Genomic DNA, 24,510 nt, shown 5'->3' with positions numbered 1-24,510 from the left:
AGCCCCCCCAGCTCACAGGCCAGGAGACTCAGCCAAAGCTGGGAGAGTCTTCCTAGTCTGTCAGGCGAGGAAGAGTAGAGGAAATAGGCTGGTTTGTTGCAGGGCCTACTCTGCCTTACATCCTCCTGTTGAGGTCATTCCCTCTGGGGAACTGACCCACTTCCACAGTGATAGGACCTAGTCTGAATTGCCTCTTGTCTGTGTCTTTAATGTCTTCACCCATTCTCTCTATTTTGGGGTTAGAGGTATCCACCTCTGCTAATCTTATCTTAGCCAGGGTCACCCGTAGCTTACCCAAAGAGGTTACCCAGAGCTGGAGTAACCCCACCATGACCAACAGGGTCAGGGGGCCTAACTTGCTATTTGGCATGGGGTCAGACCACCATGCCAAGGACAGTGCAGCCATAAAGGCTAACACCCAGCAGAGGCCACTGACAGCTGTCAGTGCCCAGAACCACACCTTTAGCTCTTCACCTACAAGGGAAGGGGCTAAGTTACAGGTTTCTTTGGGTTCAGGGTGCCGGTCTGCTGTATTAGAGTGGGGGGTTACCACATCTTGTAGTAAACACCCTTCTTCCACTCTTTCTTCTGTTAGCTGAGGATCCACCCACTCAGACTTAACAGTTGCCTGACTAGCCAGGACTTCTTGTGGGTCAGGTTGGACTTTACCAGTGCCACTTTTGGAGTTCTCCCCTACTGGAGCAGAATCTCCTTGGCTTGCTGGAACCTTGGCTAAAGGTTGTCCATCCTTCCTACACTGTTTTCTTTTCTTTTTCTTCTGGGGCCTGCTTGCAGTTACTGCAGGGGCAGGACCTCCAGAATCCTTGGGAGAGGACTGGCACTGGACCAGTTCCTCTCTTGGGCTCTGACTAACCTCTGGGTAGTCATTTCCAAGGAGACAATCAAGGGGGAGGTCTGTACTGACTACCACCCTTCTCCAGCTAAAAGTGCCACCCACTTCTATGGGCACAAAAGCCACAGGCCTATCAGTGACCCTGTCTGGGCTAACTCTTACTCTGGCCATCTCACCTGGGATGTACTGGTTTGAGAACACCAGCCTGTCATGCACAATAGTGTGACTGGCACAAGTGTCTCTCAAGGGAGTGGCTGGGATTCCATTCACCAGTAGGTGGTGGAAATGTCTACTTCCCTCTGGAATCTCCAACTCACCGGTTGGGCCCTTTTTCCAGTTGAAGGCTATGAAGACCTCCTCATCTGAGGAGTCATCCCCAATGGCTACACTGGTCACCCCTGGGATTTTGCTATGGGGTTTGTTTTTGGGACAAGAAGTGTCCTTGGTGTGGTGCCCTGTCTGTCTACAGTTATGGCACCATGCCTTAGTGGCATCCCAGTTCTTACCCTGGTACCCACCTTTGTTTTGGGTTGTGTCTTGGGGCCCACCCACCTGTTCTGGTTTTTGGGGGCCTACAGAGGACTCTTTTTCTTTGTTTCTAGTGTCACCCACTTTCTCCTGGGGAGTCTTTGTAACCCCTTTCTTTTGGTCACCCCCAGTGGAAGTTTTGGTTACCCTAGTCTTGACCCAATGGTCCGCCTTCTTTCCCAATTCTTGGGGTAAAATTGGTCCTAGGTCTACCAGATACTGATGCAACTTTTCATTGAAGCAGTTACTTAAAATGTGTTCTTTCATAAACAAATTATAAAGCCCAACATAGTCATGAAGTTAATTTCCAGTTATCCAGCCATCCAGTGTTTTCACTGAGTAGTCTACAAAATCAACCCATGTCTGGCTCGAGGATTTTTGAGCCCCCCTGAATCTAATTCTATACTCCTCAGTGGAGAATCCAAAGCCCTCAATCAGGGTTCCCTTCATGAGGTCATAGGATTCTGCATCTTTTCCAGAGAGTGTGAGGAGTCTATCCCTACACTTTCCAGTGAACATTTCCCAAATGAGAGCACCCCAGTGAGATCTGTTTACTTTTCTGGTTGCACAAGCCCTCTCAAAAGCTGTGAACCATTTGGTGATGTCATCACCATCTTCATATTTTGTTACAATCCCTTTGGGGATTTTCAACATGTCAGGAGAATCTCTGACCCTATTTATGTTGCTGCCACCATTGATGGGTCCTAGGCCCATCTCTTGTCTTTCCCTTTCTATGGCTAGGATCTGTCTTTCCAAAGCCAATCTTTTGGTCATCCTGGCTAACTGGATGTCCTCTTCACTGGGGTTATCCTCAGTGATTTCAGAGAGGTTGGTCCCTCCTGTGAGGGAACCAGCATTTCTGACTATTATTTTTGGAGTCAGGGCTTGAGAGGCCCTGTTCTCCCTAGATAGGACTGGTGGGGGGGGAATCACCCTCCAAGTCACTATCATCATCCTCTGTGTTGCCATCCTCAGAGTGGTTGGCTCTTTCAAACTCTGCCAACAGCTCCTGGAGCTGTAGTTTGGAAGGTCTGGAGCCCATTGCTATTTTCTTTAGTTTACAGAGTGACCTTAGTTCCCTCATCTGAAGATGGAAGTAAGGTGTGGTGTCGAGTTCCACCACATTCACATCTGCACTAGACATTATGCTTCTAAAAGTTGGAATACTTTTTAAGAATCTAAAACTAGTTCTAGAATCTAATTCAAACTTTTATCAAACTTTTAAACTCTAAAAGAAATGCTAACAGGGACTAACACAAGGCCCAAGCAGGACTTTAAAGAATTTAGAAAAATAGTTCAAATTGCAAAAATCAATTTCTAATGACAATTTTTGGAATTTGTCGTGTGATCAGGTATTGGCTGAGTAGTCCAGCAAATGCAAAGTCTTGTACCCCACCGCTGATCCACCAATGTAGGAAGTTGGCTCTGTATGTGCTATTTCAAAGTAAGGAATAGCATGCACAGAGTCCAAGGGTTCCCCTTAGAGGTAAGATAGTGGCAAAAAGAGATAATACTAATGCTCTATTTTGTGGTAGTGTGGTCGAGCAGTAGGCTTATCAAAGGAGTAGTGTTAAGCATTTGTTGTACATACACACAGGAAATAAATGAGGAACACACACTCAGAGACAAATCCAGCGAATAGGTTTTGTTATAGAAAAATATCTTTTCTTAGTTTATTTTAAGAACCACAGGTTCAAATTCTACATGTAATATCTCATTTGAACGGTATTGCAGGTAAGTACTTTAGGAACTTTGAATAATTACAGTAGCACTTATACTTTTTACATAAAACACAAATAGCTGTTTTAAAAGTGGACACTGCAATTTTCACAGTTCCTGGGGGAGGTAAAGTATTGTTATTTTTAACAGGTAAGTAAATCACTTACAAGTCTCAGTTTTGGGTCCAAGGTAGCCCACCGTTGGGGGTTCAGAGCAACCCCAAAGTTATCACACCAGCAGCTCAGGGCCGGTCAGGTGCAAAGGTTAAAGAGGTGCCCAAAACGCATAGGCTTCAATGGAGAGATGGGGGTGCCCCGGTTCCAGTCTGCCAGCAGGTAAGTACCTGCGTCTTCAGAGGGCAGACCAGGGGGGTTTTGTAGGTCACCGCGGGGGACACAAGTCCACACAAAAAGTACACCCTCAGCAGCGCGGGGGCGGCCGGGTGCAGTGTGCAAACAAGCGTCGGGTTTTCTGCAGGTTTCAATGGGAGACCAAGGGGTCTCTTCAGCGGTGCAGGCAGGCAAGGGGGGGGGGGCTCCTCGGGGTAGCCACCACCTGGGCAAGGGAGAGGGCCTCCTGGGGGTCACTCCTGCACAGAAGTTCCATTCCTTCAGGTGCTGGGGGCTGCGGGTGCAGGGTCTTTTCCAGCCGTCGGGACTTTAGGTTCAGGCAGTCGCGGTCAGGGGGAGCCTCGGGATTCCCTCTGCAGGCGTCGCTGTGGGGGCTCAGGGGGGACAACTTTGGTTACTCACGGTCTCGGAGTTGCCGGAGGGTCCTCCCTGAGTTGTTTGTTCTCCACCAGTCGAGTCGGGGTCGCCGGGTGCAGTGTTGCAAGTCTCACGCTTCTTGCGGGGAGTTGCAGGGGTCTTTAAATCTGCTCCATGAAACAAAGTTGCAGTTCTTTTGGAGCAGTGCCGCTGTCCTCTGGAGTTTCTTGTCTTTCTTGAGGCAGGGCAGTCCTCTGAGGATTCAGGGGTCGCTGGTCCTTGGGAAAGCGTCGCTGGAGCAGGTTTCTTTGGAAGGCAGGAGACAGGCCGGTAGGACTGGGGCCAAAGCAGTTGGTGTCTTCTTTCTTCCTCTGCAGGGGTTTTCAGCTCAGCAGTCCTCTTCTTCAGGTAAGTTGCAGGAATCTAAATTCTTAGGTTCAGGGGAGCCCTTAAATACTAAACTTAAGGGCGTGTTTAGGTCTGGGGGGTTAGTAGCCAATGGCTACTAGCCCTGAGGGTGAGTACACCCTCTTTGTGCCTCCTCCCAAGGGGAGGGGGTCACATCCCTAATCCTATTGGGGGAATCCTCCATCTACAAGATGGAGGATTTCTAAAAGTCAGAGTCACCTCAGCTCAGGGCACCTTAGGGGCTGTCCTGACTGGCCAGTGACTCCTCCTTGTTTTTCTCATTATCTCTCCTGGACTTGCCGCCAAAAGTGGGGGCTGGGTCCAGGGGGCGAGCATCTCCACTAGCTGGAGTGCCCTGGGGCATTGTAACACGAAGCTTGAGCCTTTGAAGCTCACTGCTAGGTGTTACAGTTCCTGCAGGGGGGAGGTGTGAAGCACCTCCACCCAGAGCAGGCTTTGTTTCTGTCCTCAGAGAGCACAAAGGCTCTCTCCGCATGAGGTCAGAAACTCGTCTCTCAGCAGAAGGCTGGCACAGACCAGTCAGTCCTGCACTGAACAATTGGGTAAAATACAGGGGGCATCTCTAAGGTGCCCTCTGTGTGCATTTTTTAATAAATCCAACACTGGCATCAGTGTGGGTTTATTATTCTGAGAAGTTTGGTACCAAACTTCCCAGTATTCAGTGTAGCCATTATGGAGCTGTGGAGTTCGTTTTTGACAGACTCCCAGCCCATATACTCTTATGGCTACCCTGCACTTACAATGTCTAAGGTTTTGCTTAGACACTGTAGGGGCATAGTGCTCATGCACATATGCCCTCACCTGTGGTATAGTGCACCCTGCCTTAGGGCTGTAAGGCCTGCTAGAGGGGTGACTTACCTATGCCACAGGCAGTGTGAGGTTGGCATGGAACCCTGAGGGGAGTGCCATGTCGACTTAGTCATTTTCTCCCCACCAGCACACACAAGCTGGCAAGCAGTGTGTCTGTGCTGAGTGAGGGGTCCCTAGGGTGGCATAAGACATGCTGCAGCCCTTAGAGACCTTCCCTGGCATCAGGGCCCTTGGTACCAGGGGTACCAGTTACAAGGGACTTACCTGGGTGCCAGGGTTGTGCCAATTGTGGAGACAATGGTACATTTTAGGGGAAAGAACACTGGTGCTGGGGCCTGGTTAGCAGGGTCCCAGCACAGTTCTCAGTCAAGTCAGCATCAGTATCAGGCAAAAAGTGGGGGGTAACTGCAACAGGGAGCCATTTCTTTACACAAGCCCCCTCCCAGCTCACAGGCCAGGAGACTCAGCCAAAGCTGGGAGAGTCTTCCTAGTCTGTCAGGCGAGGAAGAGTAGAGGAAATAGGCTGGTTTGTTGCAGGGCCTACTCTGCCTTACATCCTCCTGTTGAGGTAATTCCCTCTGGGGAACTGACCCACTTCCACAGTGATAGGACCTAGTCTGAATTGCCTCTTGTCTGTGTCTTTAATGTCTTCACCCATTCTCTCTTTTTTGGGGTTAGAGGTATCCACCTCTGCTAATCTTATCTTAGCCAGAGTCACCCCTAGCTTACCCAAAGAGGTTACCCAGAGCTGGAGTAACCCCACCATGACCAACAGGGTCAGGGGGCCTAACTTGCTATTTGGCATGGGGTCAGACCACCATGCCAAGGACAGTGCAGCCATAAAGGCTAACACCCAGCAGAGGCCACTGACAGCTGTCAGTGCCCAGAACCACACCTTTAGCTCTTCACCTACAAGGGAAGGGGCTAAGTTACAGGCTTCTTTGGGTTCAGGGTGCCTGTCTGCTGTATTAGAGTGGGGGGTTACCACATCTTGTAGTAAACACCCTTCTTCCACTCTTTCTTCTGTTAGCTGAGGATCCACCCACTCAGACTTAACAGTTGCCTGACTAGCCAGGACTTCTTGTGGGTCAGGTTGGACTTTACCAGTGCCACTTTTGGAGTTCTCCCCTACTGGAGCAGAATCTCCTTGGCTTGCTGGAACCTTGGCTAAAGGTTGTCCATCCTTCCTACACTGTTTTCTTTTCTTTTTCTTCTGGGGCCTGCTTGCAGTTACTGCAGGGGCAGGACCTCCAGAATCCTTGGGAGAGGACTGGCACAGGACCAGTTCCTCTCTTGGGCTCTGACTAACCTCTGGGTAGTCATTTCCAAGGAGACAATCAAGGGGGAGGTCTGTACTGACTACCACCCTTCTCCAGCTAAAAGTGCCACCCACTTCTATGGGCACAAAAGCCACAGGCCTATCAGTGACCCTGTCTGGGCTAACTCTTACTCTGGCCATCTCACCTGGGATGTATTGGTTTGAGAACACCAGCCTGTCATGCACAATAGTGTGACTGGCACAAGTGTCTCTCAGGGCAGTGGCTGGGATTCCATTCACCAGTAGGTGGTGGAAGTGTCTACTTCCCTCTGGAATCTCCAACTCACCTGTTGGGCCCTTTTTCCAGTTGAAGGCTATGAAGACCTCCTCATCTGAGGAGTCATCCCCAATGGCTACACTGGTCACCCCTGGGATTTTGCTATGGGGTTTGTTTTTGGGACAAGAAGTGTCCTTGGTGTGGTGCCCTGTCTGTCTACAGTTATGGCACCATGCTTTAGTGGCATCCCAGTTCTTACCCTGGTACCCACCTTTGTTTTGGGTTGTGTCTTGGGGCCCACCCACCTGTTCTGTTTTTTGGGGGCCTACAGAGGACTCTTTTTCTTTGTTTCTAGTGTCACCCACTTTCTCCTGGGGAGTCTTTGTAACCCCTTTCTTTTGGTCACCCCCAGTGGAAGTTTTGGTTACCCTAGTCTTGACCCAATGGTCCGCCTTCTTTCCCAATTCTTGGGGAGAAATTGGTCCTAGGTCTACCAGATACTGATGCAACTTTTCATTGAAGCAGTTACTTAAAATGTGTTCTTTCATAAACAAATTATAAAGCCCAACATAGTCATGAACTTAATTTCCAGTTATCCAACCATCCAGTGTTTTCACTGAGTAGTCTACAAAATCAACCCAGGTCTGGCTCGAGGATTTTTGAGCCCCCCTGAATCTAATTCTATACTCCTCAGTGGAGAATCCAAAGCCCTCAATCAGGGTTCCCTTAATGAGGTCATAGGATTCTGCATCTTTTCCAGAGAGTGTGAGGAGTCTATCCCTACACTTTCCAGTGAACATTTCCCAAAGGAGAGCACCCCAGTGAGATCTGTTTATTTTTCTGGTTGCACAAGCCCTCTCAAAAGCTGTGAACCATTTGGTGATGTCATCACCATCTTCATATTTTGTTACAATCCCTTTGGGGATTTTCAACATGTCAGGAGAATCTCTGACCCTATTTATGTTGCTGCCACCATTGATGGGTCCTAGGCCCATCTCTTGTCTTTCCCTTTCTATGGCTAGGATCTGTCTTTCCAAAGCCAATCTTTTGGTCATCCTGGCTAACTGGATGTCCTCTTCACTGGGGTTATCCTCAGTGATTTCAGAGAGGTTGGTCCCTCCTGTGAGGTAACCAGCATCTCTGACTATTATTTTTGGAGTCAGGGCTTGAGAGGCCCTGTTCTCCCTAGATAGGACTGGTGGGGGGGAATCACCCTCCAAGTCACTATCATCATCCTCTGTGTTGCCATCCTCAGAGTGGTTGGCTCTTTCAAACTCTGCCAACAGCTCCTGGAGCTGTAGTTTGGAAGGTCTGGAGCCCATTGCTATTTTCTTTAGTTTACAGAGTGACCTTAGCTCCCTCATCTGAAGATGGAGGTAAGGTGTGGTGTCGAGTTCCACCACATTCACATCTGCACTAGACATTATGCTTCTAAAAGTTGGAATACTTTTTAAGAATCTAAAACTAGTTCTAGAATCTAATTCAAACTTTTATCAAACTTTTAAACTCTAAAAGAAATGCTAACAGGGACTAACACAAGGCCCTAGCAGGACTTTAAAGAATTTAGAAAAATAGTTCAAATTGCAAAAATCAATTTCTAATGACAATTTTGGGAATTTGTCGTGTGATCAGGTATTGGCTGAGTAGTCCAGTAAATGCAAAGTCTTGTACCCCACCGCTGATCCACCAATGTAGGAAGTTGGCTCTGAATGTGCTATTTCAAAGTAAGGCATAGCATGCACAGAGTCCAAGGGTTCCCCTTAGAGGTAAGATAGTGGCAAAAAGATATAATACTAATGCTCTATTTTGTGGTAGTGTGGTCGAGCAGTAGGCTTATCAAAGGAGTAGTGTTAAGCATTTGTTGTACATACACACAGGCAATAAATGAGGAACACACACTCAGAGACAAATCCAGCCAATAGGTTTTGTTATAGAAAAATATATTTTCTTAGTTTATTTTAAGAACCACAGGTTCAAATTCTACATGTAATATCTCATTTGAAAGGTATTGCAGGTAAGTACTTTAGGAACTTTGAATAATTACAGTAGCACTTATACTTTTTACATAAAACACAAATAGCTGTTTTAAAAGTAGACAGTGCAATTTTCACAGTTCCTGGGGGAGGTAAAGTATTGTTATTTTTAACAGGTAAGTAAATCACTTACAGGTCTCAGTTTTGGGTCCAAGGTAGCCCACCGTTGGGGGTTCAGAGCAACCCCAAAGTTATCACACCAGCAGCTCAGGGCCGGTCAGGTGCAAAGGTTAAAGAGGTGCCCAAAACGCATAGGCTTCAATGGAGAGATGGGGGTGCCCCGGTTCCAGTCTGCCAGCAGGTAAGTACCTGCGTCTTCGGAGGGCAGACCAGGGGGGTTTTGTAGGGCACCGCGGGGGACACAAGTCCACACAAAAAGTACACCCTCAGCAGCGCGGGGGCGGCCGGGTGCAGTGTGCAATCAAGCGTCGGGTTTTCTGTAGGTTTCAATGGGAGACCAAGGGGTCTCTTCAGCGGTGCAGGCAGGCAAGGGGGGGGGGGCTCCTCGGGGTAGCCACCACCTGGGCAAGGGAGAGGGCCTCCTGGGGGTCACTCCTGCACAGAAGTTCCGTTCCTTTAGGTGCTGGGGGCTGCGGGTGCAGGGTCTTTTCCAGCCGTCGAGACTTTAGGTTCAGGCAGTCGCGGTCAGGGGGAGCCTCGGGATTCCCTCTGCAGGCGTCGCTGTGGGGGCTCAGGGGGGACAACTTTGGTTACTCACGGTTTTGGAGACACCGGAGGGTCCTCCCTGAGTTGTTTGTTCTCCACCAGTCGAGTCGGGGTCGCCGGGTGCAGTGTTGCAAGTCTCACGCTTCTTGCGGGGAGTTGCAGGGGTCTTTAAATCTGCTCCTTGAAACAAAGTTGCAGTTCTTTTGGAGCAGTGCCGCTGTCCTCGGGAGTTTCTTGTCTTTCTTGAAGCAGGGCAGTCCTCTGAGGATTCAGGGGTCGCTGGTCCTTGGGAAAGCGTCGCTGGAGCAGGTTTCTTTGGAAGGCAGGAGACAGGCCGGTAGGACTGGGGCCAAAGCAGTTAGTGTCTTCTTTCTTCCTCTGCAGGGGTTTTCAGCTCAGCAGTCCTCTTCTTCAGGTAAGTTGCAGGAATCTAAATTCTTAGGTTCAGGGGAGCCCTTAAATACTAAATTTAAGGGCGTGTTTAGGTCTGGGGGGTTAGTAGCCAATGGCTACTAGCCCTGAGGGTGAGTACACCCTCTTTGTGCCTCCTCCCAAGGGGAGGGGGTCACATCCCTAATCCTATTGGGGGAATCCTCCATCTACAAGATGGAGGATTTCTAAAAGTCAGAGTCACCTCACCTCAGGGCACCTTAGGGGCTGTCCTGACTGGCCAGTGACTCCTCCTTGTTTTTCTCATTATCTCTCCTGGACTTGCCGCCAAAAGTGGGGGCTGGGTCCAGGGGGCGGGCATCTCCACTAGCTGGAGTGCCCTGGGGCATTGTAACACGAAGCTTGAGCCTTTGAAGCTCACTGCTAGGTGTTACAGTTCCTGCAGGGGGGAGGTGTGAAGCACCTCCACCCAGAGCAGGCTTTGTTTCTGTCCTCAGAGAGCACAAAGGCTCTCACCGCATGAGGTCAGAAACTCGTCTCTCAGCAGAAGGCTGGCACAGACCAGTCAGTCCTGCACTGAACAATTGGGTAAAATACAGGGGGCATCTCTAAGGTGCCCTCTGTGTGCATTTTTTAATAAATCCAACACTGGCATCAGTGTGGGTTTATTATTCTGAGAAGTTTGGTACCAAACTTCCCAGTATTCAGTGTAGCCATTATGGAGCTGTGGAGTTCGTTTTTGACAGACTCCCAGCCCATATACTCTTATGGCTACCCTGCACTTACAATGTCTAAGGTTTTGCTTAGACACTGTAGGGGCATAGTGCTCATGCACATATGCCCTCACCTGTGGTATAGTGCACCCTGCCTTAGGGCTGTAAGGCCTGCTAGAGGGGTGACTTACCTATGCCACAGGCAGTGTGAGGTTGGCATGGCACCCTGAGGGGAGTGCCATGTCGACTTACTCATTTTGTTCTCACTAGCACACACAAGCTGGTAAGCAGTGTGTCTGTGCTGAGTGAGGGGTCCCTAGGGTGGCATAAGACATGCTGCAGCCCTTAGAGACCTTCCCTGGCATCAGGGCCCTTGGTACCAGGGGTACTAGTTACAAGGGACTTACCTGGGTGCCAGGGTTGTGCCAATTGTGGATACAATGGTACATTTTAGGTGAAATAACACTGGTGCTGAGGCCTGGTTAGCAGGGTCCCAGCACACTTCTCAGTCAAGTCAGCATCAGTATCAGGCAAAAAGTGGGGGGTAACTGCAACAGGGAGCCATTTCTTTACAGTATATCTGTTTATTTTGTTTTCCTATGATATTGTGCATATGACACCAGTGGTATAGTAGGAGCTTTGCATGTCTCCTAGTTCAGCCTAAGCTGCTTTGCCATAGCTACCTTCTATCAGCCTAAGCTGCTAGAAACACCTCTTCTACACTAATAAGTGATAACTGGACCTGGTACAGAGTGTAAGTACCCCTTGGTACCCACTACAAGCCAGGCCAGCCTCCTACACTGAGTTATTGGGTGATCTGGGTTTGCAGACAGATAGTACCAGTGGTACCAGCTTTAAAGCTAAATCAAGATGTAATCCAATATTGCCACATGATAACATTGATGCTTTTCACGAAGCTGTGATCTTCGATTTATTTAAATTGTGGAAGAAATCGAACAATGTATTTGCACAAAATCTAACCCCAGGTCAAAGGTCAGCATTAATATCCCTAAACAAAGCATACAAACCAGCAGACAAAGGGGGTAATGTTGTGTTATGGGATGCATTGAAATATCAAAAAGAAGCCAAGAGACAATTGTTAGACTCAAATTGCTATGAGATATCCACTGTTTCAGCGTATCGGCAATCTATAAGTAGGTTCCATGATTTTTTGTCTGACAGTGTTAGCAGAGGTCTGCTTTCTGAGGATGAGTACAGGTTTTTACTGGTACATAAACCATTGGCACCTTGCTTTTATCTGTTACCTAAGATACACAAGAATATCTCTATCCCTCCAGGCCGACCAATAATTTCAGCAAGAGGTAGCCTCTTAGAGAATGCTTCTATTTACTTAGATCCTTTCTTAATTCCGTATGTATTTAATTTGAGTTCTTATTGCAGAGATACTATGGATTTTTTCACAAAAATACAGGGTATACCGTGGTAAACGCATTACATTATGGTGACTATAGATGATGTATTGCTGTATACGTGCATTCTACATGAGAAGGGAATTCAGGCGTGCAGACATTTTTTCAGAGACAAACCTATTAGACTCTTGGAACATTCTGAGTTACTTCTGAGCATGTTAAGGTTCTGTTTGAAAAATAATTTCTTTATATTTGAGGATCAGTGGTTTAAACAAACAACCGGGACTGCAAGGGGGAGTTGCTTTGCTCCGAGTTATGCCTGTCTGTTTATGGGGTGGTGGGAAACACAATGGGTGATGGCGGATGAGAATTTGAAATGGTTCCAGCATATTATTTTCTGGACACAATATATTGACGATATATTCATGATCTGGGATGGTTGTGGATCACTGTTATATGAATTTATGAATTCTTTACCAAATAACAACTTGAATTTACAATTTTCATATAAAATACACAGACAGATCATGGAATTTTTAGATTTAGAGGTCAGTGTGGAAGAAGGCACTTTACACACTAGATTGTTCAGGAAAACCACAGCGGGAAACAGTATCCTACACGCTGCAAGTCACCATCCACCCAGTGTTAAATGGAGCATTCCCTATGGGGAATTGCTTAGAGCAAAGAGGAACTGCAGTACACGACAAAGCTTTGACAGGGAACAAGAAACAATGATACAGAGGTTCAGATCCAGGGGATATCCGTATAAAATTATCAAGAACGCCTGCCGTAAGGCAGGAGAAGTCCAAAGGGAAAAGCTATTAGTTCCAAAAAAGAAGGATACTGACCTTAATTCCCCGAGATTTGTGACAACCTTTAATGCATACTCATTGGAAGTTAAAAAGATTCTTATGAAATATTGGCATCTAATTAAGGCTGATAAAGTGATTGGTCTGTTAGTCAGCCTTCTACCGATGACAACATATAAGAAAAGCAGCTCCTTGAGAGATATCTTGGTACATAGTTATGCAAGGAGAAAGAATGGAACCTTTTTAGATACACAACTAGGTTTCTACAAATGTTCCGAATGTAAAGCATGCAGATATAGCACCAGTCGTAAACAGTACACATTACCCACGGGCAAGAAAGAGAACATTAAGAAATGTATCAATTGTACTTCAGATTTTGCTATTTATGTTATTGAGTGCACATGTGGGCTGCAATATGTTGAAAGCACAATTTTTCCCCTCAAAAAACTTATTTTAGAACATTGGAGAGCAATAGTGAACAAGGACACCACGTACCCAGTAGCGCGCCACTGCAACCCAGCACATGATGGAAAACTGGATAAGATGCATTTTTTTGGAATTGACAGGGTAGTGGGTACCCCAAGGGGGGTGACAGAGAGAAACAATTGAGGAAGTTGGAATCGGAATACATTATTCGATTAAACTGTTGATTCCCCTGGGGATTGAATAAGGATAAAGAACTTCATGTTCATACTGGATAGTCAGATATTGTTAAGAATTGGGAGAATTGGGTCAGGGTTTCAGAGTTTTGTATTTTTCAGTATTATTTTGTAATTTTGTTAGTAAAGTCAAGTGGTCACCCCACCAGTTCAAAAACAATGTTGAAGATATTAACACATTGTTTATTAGGCTAGCTTTGAAGGTTGGATGAAAAATGGTAAATACTAGAGATGATTTGGGTACTTGGGTAATTAATATTTCAAAATCAAAATAGACGTAGAATGCACATGGTAATAAAAAAATAAAAATAAAAATATATATTTTTTCTATGTCTATGCAATGGATCAGTAGTTATATAAAGAGTAGGATGGGTCACATGACTTAAATACTTGGAGGGCCAAGGAGGAAGACCGTGATGGTTGAAACGTGTCGCCCTAAATCTGTGATTTCTGAGTAACATGGATTGATATGAAATTTTGGATCTAAATAAAGGACAGTAATCTGCATGGAGTGCCATCGTTCGAATTTTATGTGCAGCATATATTGAATGGGTCCTGTGCCCATTGTCTGAGCACCCACCTCGATAGGCGAGCGCAGGAAGAATGGCAGGACTTCTTATATATATATATATATATATATATATATATATATATATAATGTGTTAGTTTGCAGATATTATTTAATTTCTTAAACAATCACAGCCCCCCTGAATAGGCACAGGGGACCCCCTGCGGTCTGCAGGCGACTGATTCGGCTGCGCAGCCTGTGACGTGTCCAGGTGGTAGGTTTTGAAGAAAAGACGCAAATTAAGATTCAAGAGAGGGTCTGAAGGAGGTGGAAGTTAGAGCTGCTGCGGTCTGGAGTAAATCTTTGGATAATAGAAGATGGTGAAAGAGTTTAGGTGAAGGACACATTCAGGGATTGACTTCTGGAGATCCATCCTCATGAAACATTTGTCTCAAAACGGAAAGCTCTATTTTTTCACTCTGAATGAAAGCCAGCCTATTGGCAAGTCCAGTCTACTGAATGTGCTCTTTTCAGAACCCTCTGGCCCATATGCTGCTGTTCCAATCACTGTTTTAAATCATTTTCCCCTTCCCTGATCCTGGGCCTTCTTTGTCCAAAGTCATTACATCTACAACAAAAGCACACCTTTACTTTTGATAATTCACCAGTGTGGACATTCATCCCCTGTGGTTGTCAGACTGTGAGCCGCCATTTTGTTTGTTCTCCAACATCCTGTGGAAGAGCGAGTTAAATTAATGCCACCAGAGGTTGTGCTGAAGACAATAAATCCATAGTAGAGCGTGTGTGCCGGAGAGGTGGCGATTCTGATTGGTGTTGAGGTAGGGTGGACAGGTCAAGGGATCCAAAAACCTACATACACTCACCTACAGTAGGGGGTAGGGGTGAGAGGAGGAAACCTCATCAGCGGACCAGCACAGAGGATGGTACAACCTGCAGGCGTCATGGTGCTTCCCCTACCAGGGAGGTGAGGCCCCTGTTGAGAACCTCCCAGGTTAATGCAATACAGTATCTCTATACAAGCAAACGCAGCGGGCTCATAAAGAATGCACCTACCCCTGTGTGTTCCCAAATAGGCAAGCGATTGTATATTGAAATGTTCCCTGTGTGCACCTCAACCACAACACCTGCTGCTAAGATGTAAGCCTTTTTCAAAAGAAAAAGGGGACAAAACATACAAAAAACAATGTGGTGGTGCACCACTCATGCAAATATTGAGAATACAGCAATGTCCAGTCTTTTGTATATAATAAAGATGTGATGAGTCTGTTCTTTATTTTCTTCCACTTGTTCTTCATAAACACATATAAATTATGGTAATGACAGCCAACAGCCGACGCGTTTCGTCCTTCCACATAGGACTTCTTCAGGGCTGTAACATGACATATAACGAACAGTAAGAATATACACAACACTGCACACATAACCATAGTCTTGTGTGCTTACAATATTAAAATTATCTGCACATATGAAATACATCAAGGACATTAAACACAATATATACAGATAGATAGATATGAGCTAAACAGATGACAAAGGGAAAGAAACTGACAAGGGATTTTACAACAATCATTGGTGTGAGTGAGTAAACAGGTTGCAATCACCCAAGGGGTAACTGGTACAGTCCGCCAGTGAATAAATATATAATTGTGATGAGTAACCACTAAGTGAACAGTTAGTGTGCATTTCATCGATACCATAGCTGGGCATACCTAATCCGTTTTCTGATCGGTTGCTGGTTTATCTAAGTAGTCATAACCTTGCAGTCTGTCATGGCATATCTGGTGTAATAAAAGAACACAAACCCCATGTCTCAAGTGTAATTGCAGATTATCTAATCATGATGGCAATCTCATTTTCCCTAAGTAATTAAAAACGTAAATAAGTCAACTTAAGGTAAAGAAGTAATCCGAACCTAAGGTAATTAAATCCAAGAATGAATACATTATTCACCATGTGTTAGGAAAAGGCTAGCCCTCGCATGTTTGCAATTCATTTTCCCTGAGGGCCTTGCAGTCAGGGGCAACCAGTGTCTGTCATTCAAAGCTACACTTAAATAATTACTCGTTCTCTTATTGCGTTGTGTTGAAAAATACAGTAGTACGTTAGGCCAAATAGGTTGTTAAAGACAACAAGACGTCAACACGAGCAGATCAAACATACGAGTAATGTCCGGAATGAGTCAGTAAATTATGAAAATCGTTTCAGCCAATAAATTTTTGTTAGGTCAAAAATATTTGTTAAATATAACAACACATCAACACAACCAGATTCAGTTATGCGAGCCATGTCCAGAGTGAATCAGTAGTTAATGGGAAACTTGTCGGCCAAACAAACACCCGTCTGAAAAGTACCTTGTTGTAGCTTCTGATTTCTCATTGTTGTTGCGGTAGTCGTATTTCACGGGCGTCTGCATGTGTATGGCAGCGCGGTCTGTAGGAAGCAAAGCCTGCATTAGGGGAGGCGTGCGTTTCTTAAATAACCCGCTGTATCTAATTTGCTAATTGTAAATGCTTGGTCAATAGTCGACTGAAAAAAACGGGGAGTGTTGTCCCGAAGAACGGACATGCAGATCGCATCGGGAATGTATAGTAGTAGCTGCGGCCATCTTAATAGAGAGAGCGGGTAGCACATCGCATATACATGTTCAGCATCGGAATTACCACCTGCGACCATCTGTTTGAATCAAATACAATTTTAGAAATGGTCTGCTATAAAGGACATATAATATGAGCCAGAAAGATACAAGAAAATCGTTGTTGATTAATCTTGAACAAACCATATCCCAAGAAATAATAAAAGTGTCGGCCATCTTGGAGCGTGCAAATGTATCATCAAATGTTATCATAACCGAAATCAAAGAATACAAGTTGCAGAAAATCTAAGTACAGACGCCAAATAGCATGCTTGTCATAAAAAAGACTTTTGTTATAAAACCACTAGGAAATACACAATAAAACTACTATATTAACTGCAAGACGAAATATGTGATCTACATTTTGGGTTGCACTTGCAACAAAATGTATGTGGGGAGCACGGTAAGGCCCCTCAAACTAAGAATACAAGAGCATGTACGTGCAATAAAAAATTAAGACAGCAGGTGCCCCCTAACATCTCACATGATGCTATTCCATGCTGATAATGCGCGTATCTGGTTCCAGGGGGTAGACTATGTACCACCCCACCAAAGAGGAGGAATCAGGGAACTAATATTACGCCAGAAAGAGGAAGATTGGATTTGCCGCCTGCGAGCGGTTGAACTAGATCATAATACCGATAACGAATTTCACTATTTTCTGTAATTTGATTTTGCCATTTTTGTACATACATAGGGCTGTCTCGACCAAGTAGTGGCAATTTTTATGACAAGCATGCTCTTTAGCATCTGTACTTAGATTTTCTGTAATTCATATTCTTTGATTTTGGTTATGATAACATTTGATGATACATTTGCACGTTTCAAGATGGCCGCCACTTCTATTATTTCTTGGATATGGTTTGTTCAAGATTAATCAACAACGATTTTCTTGTATCTGGCTGGCTCATAATATGTCCTTTATAACGGACCATTTCTACAATTGTATTTAATTCGAACGGATGGCCGCATGTTGTAATTTCGATGCTGATCATATATATGCGATGTGCTACCTGTGCTCTCTATTAAGATGGCCACCGCTATTACTATACATTCCCGATGCGATCTGCATGTCCGTCCTTTGGGACAACACTCCCCGTTTTTTTCGGTCGACTATTGACCAAGCGTTTACAATTGGCAAATTAGAGACGGCGGGTTATTTAAAAACCGCACGCCTCCCCTAGTGCCGGCTTTACTTCCTACAGACTGCGCTGCCATACACATGCGGACGCCCGTGAAATACGGCTACCGCAACAACAATGAGAAATCAGAAGCTACAACAAGGTACTTTTCAGATGAGTGTTTCTTTGGCCGACACGTTTCTCATTAACTACTGTTTCACTCTGGACATGGCTCGAATAACTGAATCTGGTCGTGTTGATGTGTTGTTATATTTAACAAATATTTTTGACCTAACAAAAATGTATTGGCTGAAACGATTTTCATTATTTACTGACCCATTCCGGACATTACTCGTATGCTTGATCTGCTCGTGTTGACGTCTTGTTGTCTTTAACAACCTATTTGGCCTAACTTACTATTGTATTTTTCAACACAACGCAATAAGAGAACGAGTAATTATTTAAGTGTAGCTTTGAATGACAGACACTGGTTGCCCCTGACTGCAAGGCCCTCAGGGAAAATGAATTGCAAACATGCGAGGGCTAGCCTTTTCCTAACACATGGTGAATGATGTATTAGTTCTTGGATTTAATTACCTTAGGTTCAGCTTACTTCTTTACCTTAAGTTGACTTATTTACGTTATTAATTACTTAGGGAAAATGAGATTGCCATCATGATTAGATAATCTTCAATTACACTTGAGACATGGGGTTTGTGTTCTTTTATTACACCAGATATGCCATGACAGACTGCAAGGTTATGACTACTTAGATAAACCAGCAACCGATCAGAAAACGGATTAGGTATGCCCAGCTATGGTATCGATGAAATGCACACTAACTGTTCACTTAGTGGTTACTCATCACAATTATATATTTATTCACTGGCGGACTGTACCAGTTACCCCTTGGGTGATTGCAGCCTGTTTACTCGCTCACACCAATGATTGTTGTAAAATCCCTTGTCATTTTTTTTCCCTTTGTCGTCTGTTTAGCTCATATCTATCTATCTGTCTATATCGTGTTTAGTTAATGTCATTGATGTATTTTATATGTGCAGGTAATTTTAATATTGTAAGCACACAAGACTATGGTTATGTGTGCAGTGTTGTGTATATTCTTACTGTTCGTTATATGTCATGTTACAGCCCTGAAGAAGTCCTATGTGGAAGGACGAAACGCGTCGGCTGTTGGCTGTCATTACCATAATTTATATGTGTTTTTGAAGAACAAGTGGAAGAAAATAATGGACAGACTCATCACATCTTTATTATATACAAAAGACTGGACATTGTTGTATTCTCAATATTTGGATGAGTGGTGCACCACCACATTGTTTTTTGTATGTAATGCAATACAGTATGTTTAACCTATGTTAACATTCTACCTTGAAGTGAATGTCTTTTGTCTGAGGATGTCTCACCTTTCCATAGTAGTAGTGACTCCTCAATAGTGCAGCTTGTTTCCGTTTCATGCATCAATAGATATGCCTTTGAGTGGAGTTGTGTCCACCTTGATGATGATAAGCAGATATCCATACTTAAAATAATAAACATGTAGAAAGAAAATGTCATCACCTTCCCTGAGTCTTTCATAAAATTTGTAAAATTGTCAGTGAAAACACTGGTGGTAATCCATGCAACACACCAAGTCCATGGACATAGGAAGTGCACCTGTACCCCAACACTACCCAGCACCCCTGGGCTCCGTTCAGGGTTCCTGATCTCTAGATCCACTTGACATGAACTTGGTCAAGGAGGCCTGTGGACGGGAGGGTGGCCATGGACTGGCTGGACATGTGCCGGTAGCCATCATTTTAGGTGTGAGCTCCTAGCCAGGGTCCTGATCTCTAGATCCACTTGAGATGAACCTGGCCAAGGAGGCCTGGGGATAGGGTGGCCATGGACTGGCTGGACATGTGCCGGTATCCATCAGTTCAGACGTGAGCTCCTAGCCAGGGCTCCTGATAGACACTCAACAGATTTGATGGGAAACATACAAGGGGATGAAAGCTGTGCTTCTAGGCGCATTGTGTGCTCCTCTCCTATGACCCTCAGGTAATGGATGTATTTTTGGTGTGCTTTCTTGCAGAATGTAAGCAGCCGCTGGGTCTGGCCTCGGGGAGCATCGCAGACTCTCAGATCACGGCTTCAGGACACTACAGTATGTTATGGTTGTTTGTTTCAAGCTGTTTATTGTTGTTTTTCAGTGGAAACATTCCACATTACATCAGTCTCTCTTGTCAGTACTTACAATGAGAGTGTGAGCGCGGCATACATTTGTCACTCATTGTAACTAAAGTCAGTTTGGCTTAGATTGTCAGTTGTTCGTCAACCCTGTCAAGTGCCAATAACTTCTACACTCTTTATACCCGCTTGTTCACATGCCAATCTGCTGTATAATTCGTCTGAATGCAGACATATTACTTTTCAGCAATTAATATGATTTATATGATTTCCAGCACCAGCAACAATTCACAATACTTTTTATCTCCAATCAAAACATTTCTAATAACCCATCCGAACTGCAAAAAAGGCAAAAGTACCTTGGTTTCTTTACGTTACTGTTCCTTACTGCGCACTGCGGATGGATTGGTGCCCTCTAAATAATGCATCTGAAGTACGCCAAGTGTTACTCTTGAAGTCTCTAGTACCTGCCTGTGAGCCCCCTGCGTACACTCCCAAGGGTGCCCCCTCTGCGTACACTCCCAAGGGTGTCCCCCCTGCGTACACTCCCAAGTGTGCCCCCTGCGTACACTCCCAAGGGTGCCCTCAGCCTACACTCCCAAGGGTGCCCCCCTGCGTACACTCCCAAGGGTTCCCGTCCTGTGTACACTCCCAAGGGTGCCCCCCCTGCGTACAATCCCAAGGGTGCCCCCCTGCGTACACTCTCAAGTGTGCCCCTGCGTACACTCCCAAGGGTGTCCTCTGCGTACACTACCAAGGGTGCCCCTCCTGCGTACACTCACAAGGGTTCCCGTCCTGTGTACCTTCCTAAGGGTGCCCCCTGCGTACACTCCCAAGGGTGCCCCCCCTGCTTCGTCCTGCGTACACCCCCAAGGGTGCTCCTCTGCTCCCTTCGTCACTTGTGTGGGTTGGGACCACAACCATCCGTGCTTGCCCATGCATCTGTGTAGTAATCACACGAAGCAGGATGACTTGAGGATGTTTATTCAAGACTCCTCACAACTAATCTGACCAACTAAGGATTGCCAACATTCTATGGCAAACTCACGGCTGGTCCAATGACCAACATTCTAAGGTAAGTAGGAGCGTACCATAGTACATATAGTTACATTAAATAAATACTACTGTAAAATTTAACATATATCACAATATATGTCCGTGGCAGCTGGATCATCTTCACACCTGTCAACTATCCCACCATGGGACACAATACGGTCCATGCTCTAAATTTTACCATCCTCCAACCTAACTACATTTCGATATACTTCTTTAATCTTAATGGGTTCAGAAAATTTGCTATCATTGTTTTGTGCACAAGTAGGAAGTCTGACCTTGACCCATTGCCCCACATGCCATGACTTGTTTTTGGTTCCAAATTTGTTATTGTACCATTTCACATATTTTTCTTGTTTCTGCCGGAAACACTCTGCGGACACATCTCTTTGTTCACATACATGTTCACCACCCCTTAACCAATTTGGATTTAATTTGGTGCCAGGTTGCCTTCCTTTTAATGATTGGAAAGGTGACAATCCTGTGGCTGCATTTGGAGTGGTGTGGTATGACCACAACGTCTGATTTAACGCTACTTCACTCGTTATTCCCGATACTCTAGCTCTTTGAATACACTCCTTCAACATCCTATTCATTCTCTCAACCAATCCGTTTCCTTTAGGGTTGTACAACGCCGTTCTGAAATGGTGAACACCCCACTTCTTAAGGAACTCTTTCATATTATCAGAAGTGAACTGCACACCATTATCAGTTACTAAGGTGCTGGGAATTCCTTCCTTCATAAATGCCTCCGTTAGAAAATTAATAGCATCTGCTGTGGTTATTTGACTCACTATCTTAAACATAGTCCAATGTTAGTGATAATCAACTAGAACAAAAATGTAATGACCCTTGCTCCCCAGATGACTTATAGGTCCCAAAATGCCAAGCCTGAGCTTGACCCAGGGCTTCACCGGGTTGTTCACAGGCGACAACGGTGTCTTACGCATTGAGTTGGTTTTATCACTCACACACCGAGCACTCTTGCACAACATTCTCCACTACACTATCCATCTGGGGGAACCAATATGTGGCACGCAACTTGTTTTTCGTGAGGCTGCGCCCTAAATGTCCTTCATGTGCAAGTTCCACCAATTTGCCCCATAATTTTCAGGGGGGTACAATTCTTTCACCTCTCATCACTAGTTCATTGGAAATATGTAGTTCTAATCTAACGTTCCAATAACCTTTAAGAACTTCCTCCACATCTTTTACCTTATCAGGCCACCCTTTAACAATTCTTTCTTTAATTAGTTGCAACGTCTGATCCTTTTCAATTTCCTCCACCCATTCCTTCTTCGTGAGGCTAGCTAAATCTACCCACAATATGGGTTTGTACATCTGAGATTCCTCTTTTTGTTCCTGATTGCCCTCTTCTACCCTGTTATGCTTGGTGGATCTGGATAGGAAATCAGCAACGTTGTTTTTGTTACCAGGAACATACGCAATGTTAAAATTATAACCCTCCAGACCTAACATCCATTTGGCTATACGTGGAGTGGCACGTTCCCTGCCTTGTGTAGTGAAGATGTTGATTAAGGGTTTATGGTCCATTTTGATCGTGAAGGGTAAGCCCCATAAGAAAAATTTGAAGTGTTTTATGGCCCAGAAACAAGCTAAAGTTTCCCTCTCAATGGTTGAGTAATTTCCTTCTGCTTCACTCAGCGCCCTTGAAGCACAGGCCACAATTCTTTCCTGTCCATTAGTTTGCTGAGACAACATTGCTCCCAAGCCTTGGCCACTCACATCTGTGGTCACATAAGTTTTTAATTTAGGGTCACATTTTCCTAAATGTGGAGAATGAATGATGGCTTCTTTGATATCACTGAATGCTTGTTGGCACTCACTGCTCCATACGAACGGAGCATCCTTCTTTAAAAGTGTCCTCATGGGGGCTGTGACCATGGCGAAATTTCGCACAAATTTCGCCATGTATTCGGCCAGACCCAAGAAGGATCTGAGATCTTGTTTGTTAGAAGGGGCTAATGCATCTTTCACAGCCCTTACAAGGTCATTCTTAAGTTGGACACCCTCCTTCGTGATTTTGTGCCCCAGATACGCTACCGATGCCACACCAAATTGCCATTTTTCCTTCTTAATTGTCATTCCTGCCTTGCTTAAGACTTTGAACACTTGCCTTAAGGTGTCGTCATGCTCAGCCCTGCTGTCACCATAAATCAAAACATCATCTTGGAAGCATAGAACGTGTTCCACATCCTGCAAAATGTTCTGCATAATGCGCTGGAACATGGCCGCTGCAGATGCCAGGCCAAATTAGTGAAGTATACTTTACCCGTGCTCGATCTGTCTTTGAAAGTTATGTGCATGGTCATCATTCCCTTCAAGGGTATAGGATCACTATTGTACCCCCCAGGAGAGATATCTGCCGATTGTAAATTGTACCCTTTCCCCTTGAATTTACTCTCAAATATGCTATAATTTATAAAGGTGAATGGAGAACACGAGTCAGCATATACTCGTACACGTTCCCCATTTAAGGTTATATCACACGACGGATATATGGTGTTCTGGCCTGTGTCCCCATTATTCCCTTTTACCTGCAGCACAATCTTACTGTGAAGGTCTTGAGAATCCTCCACTTTGTGCACTACTTTCCTGCCATTATACTCATTCTTCTCTCCCTAGCATACTCTTGCATAATGACCCTTGGCTCCGCATTTTCTGCATATACAATTCCGGGCCGGGCATTCAGGACTGTTGTTCAGATGCCTGACATTCCCACACCTATAGCACCTACTTTTAGTGTTTCCAGTTGCACTTTTCCTCAGAGAGATTTCTCAGGTTTTAATTTCCCCCTCCCCTTTAGGTTCCTTGCCTTCTTGGTTGGTAATAACCTTGACTTCTTTTACCTCATGAACTATGGTGGTACTCTTAAACAATCTCATGCACTCTGCTGTATGCTCAATGCCTTTGGCTACTTCGACGGCTTCTTTTAATGAAGAACTTATTATTAATAATGTCTCCTGTACCTTGCTGTTGTTGGTGCACCTTACTAATTGATCTCTAATTAGAGAATCTTCTAGACTTCCAAAATCACAAGTTGCGGCAAGACCCCTGAATCTGGCAATGTAACTGGAGACTTTCTCGTCTTTACCTTGTGCCCTACTGAAAAATGTATGTCTCTCAAGGACCACATTTACCTTTACTCCAAAATGACTTTCTAAAGTTTTAAGAGTTACTTCATATACATCTAGCTCTTCTCCTTCATCCTCCTCCTCCTCTTCCCCAAGATCTGTCAAATTGTCATAGACTTTCCGTCCATGTATGCCTAGATTATGCAGTAAAATATGTTGCTTCCTTAGCGGAGAGAATCTCTCCCCGCCGATTGCTATTAGATATGATTCAAACAATCGTCTCCAGTCCTTCCAGAGCAAACTGGGTTCTCCTACTTCATTTAGGAATGGAGGAGGTTGAGACATGCTGGCTGCAGCAATGTCACCTGAATAGTAAAGAATAATCTATAACAATGTATACCTATAAAAAAAAAAATGTTCAAAAACAATTCCTTGGGATACAATCAGCAACTCAATTTATGAATACTTTGCTTCACACTAGTACAAGCACATAAACTACAATATTTATCATCATATATTATTATTTTTTTTTCTTTTTTTACAATAACTAGTACAGTTTTTTTGTTTTTTTCCTCTTCGTCTAGTTCCTACTGCTTCTTTACATTTGACAAAGTAGGTTTATTCATGTGACCTTAGGCACGGAACAGCTGAACAATCAGGAGTTCACTCAAG

At 44.8% G+C, this 24,510-nt stretch overlaps 1 protein-coding gene across 1 annotated transcript in view; it reads left to right on the top strand.

Annotated features, from left to right (window-relative positions):
- Nucleotides 1–24,510, top strand: part of F8 (coagulation factor VIII) — a 463,887-nt gene that overhangs the window by 359,257 nt on the left and 80,120 nt on the right. Inside the window, exon 20 of the mRNA XM_069212149.1 lies at nt 19,596–19,667. Within this exon, the coding sequence (XP_069068250.1) occupies nt 19,596–19,667 (72 nt within the window). The remainder of the gene's footprint in view (nt 1–19,595; nt 19,668–24,510) is intronic.

This window comes from Pleurodeles waltl, chromosome 10 (genome assembly GCF_031143425.1).
Source record: "Pleurodeles waltl isolate 20211129_DDA chromosome 10, aPleWal1.hap1.20221129, whole genome shotgun sequence".
Lineage (NCBI taxonomy): Eukaryota > Metazoa > Chordata > Amphibia > Caudata > Salamandridae > Pleurodeles > Pleurodeles waltl.
This window is presented reverse-complemented; position numbering and strand designations above follow the sequence as displayed.